This window comes from Myotis brandtii, unplaced genomic scaffold, assembly GCF_000412655.1.
Source record: "Myotis brandtii unplaced genomic scaffold, ASM41265v1 scaffold675, whole genome shotgun sequence".
NCBI lineage: Eukaryota > Metazoa > Chordata > Mammalia > Chiroptera > Vespertilionidae > Myotis > Myotis brandtii.
Genome location: NW_005370635.1, coordinates 396,383 through 405,305, shown reverse-complemented (window position 1 = coordinate 405,305; position 8,923 = coordinate 396,383). Strand labels below are relative to the sequence as shown.

General features: G+C 36.3%; 1 protein-coding gene across 1 annotated transcript in view; it reads left to right on the top strand.

Moving 5' to 3' along the window:
- PELI2 (pellino E3 ubiquitin protein ligase family member 2) overlaps positions 1-8,923 on the top strand; it is a 123,978-nt gene that overhangs the window by 5,662 nt on the left and 109,393 nt on the right. The window contains exon 2 of the mRNA XM_014529265.1: positions 1,368-1,497. Within this exon, the coding sequence (XP_014384751.1) occupies positions 1,368-1,497 (130 nt within the window). The remainder of the gene's footprint in view (positions 1-1,367; positions 1,498-8,923) is intronic.

Below are 8,923 nucleotides of genomic sequence, written 5' to 3'. Positions count from 1 at the left end.
TGCTCTGTGCATGACAGGGGCGGCGCCCCAACTCCCCAATCGGCCCTGCTCTGAGCCCGACCAGGGGCTGCACCTAGGGATTGGGCGTGCCCTCTGCCACCCGGGAGCAGGCCTAAGCCAGCAGGTTGTTATCTCCCAAGGGGTCCCAGACTGTGAGAGGGCACAAGCCGGGCTGAGGGACCCCCCCTCCCCCCGAGTGCACAAATTTTTGTGCACCGGGCCTCTAGTCCTATATGATAAAAGCGCAATATGCAAATTGACCAAACAGCAGAATGACCAGTTGGTGGGGGGTGGGGCCGGTGAGCAGGCGGCGCCAGGCCAGCCAAGGCCTGTGCCAGCAGGAAGAGGGAGGATGGTGAAGGAGGGGGAGACGGCAGCTACCAGTGGTGGCGGAGGGGTGATTGGGGGTTGAGGCGGGGCTGTGCCTTCCGGTGCCATCCCCTGATCGGCTGCTTGGTCACCTCCCACAGAGGGAGGCCGGCAGCGGTGGGGTGATTGGGGCAGCGCTGTCCACTGATTGGCCCACCTGGTTGCCTATTACAGAGGTGGGCCTAAGCCATCAGTAGGACATCCCCTGAGGGCTCTCAGACTATGAGAGGGTGCAGGCCATGCTAAGGGACCCCCTCCCCTGCCGAGTGCACAGATTTTTGTGCACCAGGCCTCTAGTTAATACAGGAAATCTGCTTAAGGACATCAGATGTTTTCCAGGTGACTTTTAAAGTTATTGGGCAGTTTGTGGACTAAAACTCATCTTTTTTTACTTTGGATCACTTTATGGGCCTTATGTTTAATTTTTGCAAGCTATTTCTTGGATAACCTGACAGCATAAGGTTCAAATAGAAATGGGAATGAGGGTAGAGAATTTAGAACTTATAAGAATGCAAGTAACTAAATTTGGTCTTCTTACAAATAAAGATCCTACAGACATTAACATGTTTTGGGAATGAGAGGTGAGGTTTAATTAGTATGCTATTTTCTAACTAGTTCATTTAGTAATATATCTTGAGTGTTTCTCTGGGATCCATTCAACGATGCTGGCTGAATTGAGCCAGCACTAATACAGTCTCTGTAGAATTCTCATTTGCTTATTTATACTCTGTCTCCTTACAAAAAGATTTGAAGAGTCTGACTTTATAGAATAGAAAACCTATAATTACATTGTACATCACTCCTAAATTAAGTTTCTGGAAGTGATTTGAATTTCATTACAGCTGATGTCTGTTTGCAGTCCTTTCCTTTTGTGGGGTATTTAGTGGGCAATTCTTTATGACCATTCCTATCTTTTTCCTTATTCCATCTAACTTTCCTTCTTAAAACTTAAAAAAAAAAATCTTTGAATAAGTAAACTCTTTCATCTTTGTTTATAGGTACAATGGTGCTTTACCTAATGGAGACAGAGGTCGGAGGAAAAGTAGATTTGCCCTCTATAAACGACCCAAAGCTAATGGAGTCAAACCCAGCACGGTCCACGTGATATCCACGCCACAGGCATCCAAGGTAGGTGGTGGCTCCTTCACTGCCAGGAAGAGCTCAGCAGACAGTGCCTCCTGGTGATTCCTTGTTATTCCTTGTCCTTTCCATTTTATTTCTCTGTAGGACACAGTGTTTCTCAACCATTTGAGGCTGGATAACTTTTGGTTGTGAAGGGCTGTCCTATGCATTGTACGATATTTAGCAGCATCCCTTGATTCACTAGATGCCCACAGCACATCAGTCCCAAGCCACTGCCAACTGCCACCAACGTTGTGAAAACCAAAAATGTCTGAAGACTTGCCACATGTCCTCTGGGGGTGGGTTGAGAAAATCCCTCCTGCCCATCTCAGTATAAATCTCTGCTTTAGGTTATAGTGAAGCTAGCATATATCAATTTAGAGTAGTTGAAAATTAAATGATATTCTTTATTCTAAAGAGTGTTTTTTATTAAATCTTGGTATAAACAACATCAAGATTTGTTATTTTCCTTCTATTGAGTAGTGGGTATTTTCATGTAATCTATGTGTATGTGAAATTGAATTTGTGTAATTTTTAGAAAGATTGGAAGTACACAGAGCTAAAGGCTGTAAGACAGTGGTTCTCAACCTTCTGGCCCTTTAAATACAGTTCCTCATGTTGTGACCCAACCATAAAATTATTTTCGTTGCTACTTCATAACTGTAATGTTGCTACTGTTATGAATCGTAATGTAAATATCTGATATGCAAGATGGTCTTAGGCGACCACTGTGAAAGGGTCGTTTGACCGCCAAAGGGGTCGCGACCCACAGGTTGAGAACCACTGCTGTAAGTTGTCTACTACACATATGTCTTCTCATAAATTTCAAGTGAATAAAGTGGTAGTTTTTAGGATTATTTATATGTTCTCTGATGTATAAGTGGGACAAAAATCTCAGTTTACATTTTGGTTGATATATTCTACCTGTTAGGTTTATGACAGCTTTCCTTTTAATTAAAGAAATTCTTTAGTGTATAATATAGTTTCCTTTTCTAGAAAACAATTATATTTATCTGAAATATTTCGTATCGGTCACTGGCTGTACAATTTATCATCATGGGTTTGGACCATCTGGAACAAATAGACTTTAATTCTCATTTTTACTTTTCAAAGAGGAATGAATGGTTTCATGGGAGCAACATGTGGTATTTATACTCAGTCTTAGAAACAGATCACTTTTGTTAATGTTTTTATTTAAAAAGCTTCTGTGATTGTTTCTGAAGCAGTACCTGGGAAAGCTTTGCTATAATGTACCAGTTTATACTGTCTTATATTAATGAGGGATGTTTAGACAGTAAGTATCAAGCACCAAGGAAACAGGAAAGGAAAGATGAATATTTAGTGGCAAGATTTTTTGCTAGGGAAGGGGGAATAAAGTAAAAATTTTGGGAAGGGAAGGACACTTTCTAGGGAAAACAGGAAAATAGCTTACAAAGATTCTGAGAAATGGAGGAGGTGAAATAGCAACAGAATTGGAGAAAGTCAAGGAAATATGAGAAGCATTTTATAGTCCAAAAATATTTGGTGAAGGACACCAAGACAGATGTTTTTAAGCATGGGATAGTGCCAAAAATATTCTATATTATAGACGTGGTCCTTATAATTTTGTCTGTGTGTTGACATTTATCTTTCCTTCTGCTGACTCTGTACCTTTTTTGTTATATTTACTTTTTTAAAACTCAGGTTTTATGTTAATTCAATGGTTTTAGATATTTTTCTTAAATTTTTATAGAAATCTTTGACTGTTCAGGTTTCCTGTTATGATAGAATATAAAAATTAGGTCCTATTGGTGGGTCATCGGCTCTTTCTTACTCATTACTCATCTCCATCTGCTCAATTTAGCTGTTATGTTTTATATCCATACCTACATTTTACCTGAAGTCTTATAGATTATAAATCTTTTGGTAGTTGTCTTTCTAAATCTGTGTTTAAAAATATCACCCACAGTACTAGTAGTAGGCAAATTGGGTTTTGGTCTTGACCTTCTCTCATTTTATAACCTGGGAAAAATATATTCTCAGGGCCTCAGTTTCCTCATTTACAAAATGAAAGAGTTGGCTCTAGGCAGAAGCCATATTGAATCAGATAAGAAACACCAATGATTCCAGCTTAAAAAGTAAAAATGGAGAAATTATTAAAGGATAGGTGATTACAGCTCAGAATTTGGGGAAAAGTTGATAGGTTTTGTTCAAACCAGAGTATCAACAGTAGTTAACATGGATATTCTTTCAAGGGTGTTATAAAGTGACTTGGCTCCAACTACCTTCTATCTCTTTTAAAGGTTTTAAATTTCAGGGAAGAGAATCTGATAGGCCCAGTCTAGGGCAGTCAACCATGACCAAGGGAGATGAGTAGACCAGACATATTTATTGTGAACTGATCAAACACCCCATATTGCATTTCCCTCATGCATCTTATTCCAGTTGGTGCCTATAGATTGAGGGCCTCAAACCTAATATTCCATCCTACCTGAACCTAGCACCTTAGTCACAAATCCCTCCCTGCTGTTCCCTCTCAGACTCCCATTCCTGACCAGTTTTGCCCTGTCACTCCAGCTGTCACCTTCTCTGTTGGCCCCCTTGACACAATCTCTTATCTATTTAACTTTTTCTTCAGATGCTCTTCCTACTGCCTCACTTTAACTGAATCCTGGTTTCTATCAATATATTCTTTTCACTCTTTTTTTTTTACATCTTTTCCCATTCATGGAATTAGAAATGATCTTATTCTGTTTCCAGTTCAGTCTCTTCTTTTTAACCCTACATTATTAACTTAAGCTGCCCTATCCCTACTCCTGACCTCCCTGACCTGCAGTTCACTCTCCTGCATATTTCAGTGATTCAGTGCCTAGGCAGGCCAATCTTTCTTTCTTCCCAATCCCTGTTTAGACATACATTGGCATCCATGGTTCATAGAGTGCTTTAACTCAGTTTCAGTGACTGCCCCTTCCATTCCACTTTTCCCATTGACACTTGAAAGTGATCATAATCTCCAGTTCATTCTACTTGTTTTTACACTTACTTCTTATTCCATCAAGACATCTGGCCCCTTTGCTTGTCCTTACTTGCCTCAGTTGTTAGTTCACGTGGCTTTTCCGTTTATGTTGTTGACTTCACCCCAGATTACCTTTCTCTGGTACCTTTAGGCGCCTGCTCTTTGTGAGTCTGTGGCTCTGGGCCCTTCCTTCCCAAGCCCTGCTGGATTGTTTGTCTTGTCTTTTTCTTGCTCACCCCATTTCCCATCAGAGTGACCTTATCAAGAGTGGTTTGTCTGCTCTGAAAGTTCTGATTATGCAGTATTGGTAATGAAAGGGTCATCTTTGATTGGAGTTATAAACATGAGAGCTAGATAGAAGGATGTGGTTACCATTAGTAGAATTTGAACCCTTGGCCTTGTGACTATGTTGTTTCTTCCCTCTGCCATAATCACTCTGCCCCACAGTCTGGGGGCAAAACAGGGAGTACCGCTTTGCTGTTGGTAGTGGCAGTTGGGAAAGGGGGACCTCTTAGTTTTCCGTGCATGCGAGTGTCCTAGCTAAGTCAGAGGAAGATGACAAATATGTGCTACTGTTGTGTAATCTGTGTAATCTTTAGTTGTGTACATATTTGCTCAAAGATACTTCTCCTATTACATAATGTGTTTTAAAAGACAGAATCCTTAAGTCCTGTTTTACTTTTGGCATTTCTGTTACACAGACATAGGTATTTAGCAATTTATTCATTTGTTCATTTGCTCACCAAATATTTATCTAGCTAGCTCTTTCTATGGCCAGACATCATGGTAGCTATTAGATATACCACAGTCAAAAAAATATGCCTGCATGGAGCTAATTGTCTAGCAGATAGGCAAACAGAAAATAATCATGTGAATATATGTTTAACTGCACATTGTGAAAAAGCACAGTGAAGGAAAAGAAGAAGGTGCTGTGCGAAAAGGGGGTGCAGAGTTGAGGTTGGGTAGGCAGGGGAGAATCTGAGGAAGTGGCCTGTGAGCTGTAGCTGTAAGGTGTAAGGAGGAAAACACAGATCTGGAGTTCTTGTGAGTGTGGTTGGAGAATTTGGATTTTTTTCTGAGTGGAAACATTGAAGAGAATGGCATGATATGACCAAGAGTTTGTTTATTTATGTTTGTTCATTTATGTTTTAATGATGCAGGGCAACTATTTTGCTCTTACATAATCAGTAAATGGTATGATGATGGTGGTGGTGATGGTGCCTGATAGGTAAATATTTGGGAAGCAACATGGTTTAAATTTAGCAACATTACTGTGGAAAGCTCTTCATCATGATTTTCCTTTTTTAGATTGTGCTGTATGGAAATCTCCTTTTTGGGTTACTTTTACTTCTAAAAAGTAACTGAATATCACTTGGTTCCAGTAGGCATATTTCAGGATGGAAAGTATCAGTGGTCTTAAAATGATAATTTAGAGGAAAATTAGGGCTATTTAGTGTGATTTGTATAACCAGGGTTACTCTTTAGCTGTTTGTACTGGAATTGCTCTCCTGGTCCATAAGATATTGAAAGTCTTCCTTATCAGTCAGTGAATAATGTAATGGCAACTGTGCGAAGTGATATAATTAATAAATAAATTTCAATGTAAGCTCTTTAGTTCAAGCTAATTTTGTAAGCTGTTAGTCAGGTTTACTGTTGAAGCACTCACTATCTCTGTTTATCTAGCCTGGATCTTGGGGGTAATGGATGACATATTCCCCATTTGGATATGTTTTATCCTTTTAGATATCATAAATGTGGTCTTCTGAATCTTAGAAGAAAAAAAGGAAATATTAGTAATAAACTGCAGCCCAGCACATCTTTTGATAATATACAGGAATATAAACCTAAAACAAATAATTTTTATTTCTAGACTAGAGCACAACTTACTTCAACAAAAAATAGAAATACGAATGACCTAACTTTATACCTTAAGGAATGAGAAAAAAGAAGGCAAAAGGAAGCCCAAAGCTAGTGGAAGGAAGGAAATAACAAAGAGCAGAAATAAATAAGATTCAAAAAATAATAGAAAAGATCAATGAAACCAAGATAAACAAAAATAGACAAACGTATAGAGAGATTCACCAAGAAAATAAGAGAGGACTCAAATAAATCAATTAGAAATGAAAGAGGAGACATAACTGGTACCACAAAAATACAAAGGATCATAAGACACTTTTATGAACAATTATATGCCAACAAAATAGTAAACCTAGAAGAAATGGATAAATTCCTAGAAACATACAAGCTACCAAGACTAGATCATGAAGACATAGAAAAACTGAACAGACCAATTGCTAGTAAGGATATTATTTAAATTTAAAATAATTTTCTGACTTAAAGTATGTATTAAGACTTTAAAAATACGTTTATGTGAATGTATCATGGCCATGTAATGTTCTAGTCCTGAGTGTTGCAAAACATATCTATTGAGATCAGAAAACGACTTTTAAAAAACATAAATCAAGGCTGTGAAATTTTCATCATTATTGACATAGCTCCAACCATTTCACAAATAAATGGTTTAATAATTTACTTACCATGCACTATTTAAGACCTTGAGGATAGATGATGGGTTTTGTTGAATTTATGGAGTTGGAAGGAACAACATATGAGACATATTACACTTTATTGTCATAATCAAGAAATATTGTCTCAATGAGAAATCTTTATCTGAAAACTTTATGAATTTTGTACAGATGGTGCAAGTTTAGTATTAGAAAAAAGTTGTCTCAGTTGAAATTCTAGAAAAACTTTTGGGTATTTTCATTTGATGCTGTCTTACTATATTTAGTTACTGCATAATGCCATAAAAAGATAAAAATCAAGTAAGCTACTAGACATTTTTTCTTGATACTTTTATATTTATCTTATATCAAATCTATACTACCAAGTTAAGTAACATATCTAAGAACTTAGAATTTAATTAATGAAGTATTTGCCTTTGGACGGGCAGCCTATGGTATTAGTAATGCAATCGGTTCAGAAATCATATAAAGACTTGAATAATCACTTTAATAAAAATTGTGAGATAGAATTTTGAGATTTTTAGAGATTTGGCTTTATTACATGCTATTCTAACCATTCTTAATTCTTTGGTTTTAGAAGAAGGAAATTTTCAATTACTAAAACAGGTAAGTTTATTTGACAGCTAATAGGCAATGGAACATATAAAACCAAATATAGGAAACGGTGATAGAGATGCAGAGAATATTAGAGAAACAAATTTGAAATAAAGCAAAATATTCCAAGAGAAAAACTATTACATTTTCCAAAAAGTTACATGAAAATACACTTATTTGATGGTAAATTTGAAGAATATAATTAACTTGTAATAACATCCTTTTAATGTGTTGATTCTTGGAATGTGATGTTTACTTTCAAGGCAGATTGAAAGTAAACACAATTTTGTAAAATTAAGCTAGGTAATTAAATATGACAGTCCAATAAGTGATTTCCATGGTTTTAGGTGGAAATAGTGAATATTAAAATCTCAATATTATCTAAAAAATAGAGTTTAATCAACATTAGTTTATTAAATGGTAATAGGAGATGTACCTTGAACAATATTATGTTATGGAAAATATATATCAAGACACAGTTTACCCATTGTCTTGTCTTTCAATTAAATAGGGGAAGCTATTGGAAAGATTTGGTTTGTTACTTTTAAAAAACTCAGACATTGCTTAGTTTGTGACAGATTCAGCAAATAAAGGATTATACCAGTAATTCCTAACACTTAACAGATGACTTGGAAATTATTAGCCTGATTTAATGAGTGATTGGTACTTAACTTGCAGCACTTGGGTACAGTTTTATACTATGTGCAGTTCATATTATTTAGAGAATAAATGGGACTATATTAAAAAATTTATTTATATACTTAATATTTTTATTTATCTGAGTATTAAATATTATCACTCCTGACATAAGTAATTTTCATAAATATATCTGTGATTAGGTGATTATTTCATTTTGGGTTTTACATAGCATGAGTTTTAACATCAAGAATTGGTTATTATTAACTACTACATTTCTGTAATTTTTGGCTAATCACTTTTATGTTTTTTGATAGTTTTGCCATGTGAATAGTGTAAATTTAGTAATTTGGAGCTGTTATTTTCCCTTCTTATTTTTTCAGCTGAGTTTTTTACATATGTTATTCACAAAGTAACAAGAGTACACTTTCTTATTTAAGTACATTTTCTTTCAAATCTCCTAAATAAAGTATTGAGATTTTACTGCTGTGGTTAAGTTAGGCAGCTTGACATGCAATGAAGCAGCATAATTATTTATCACCATTTTCCCTTCATATTTGTGTGAGTCTTTAAGGTAGATTGTACTAGGTGTATCAGTTAATAATTTGGATTTTGTAATCAAAGAAAACACGATAATTTCAAGAGAAACATCAAAAGTGCGTTATTCAAAGTAATGTCCATC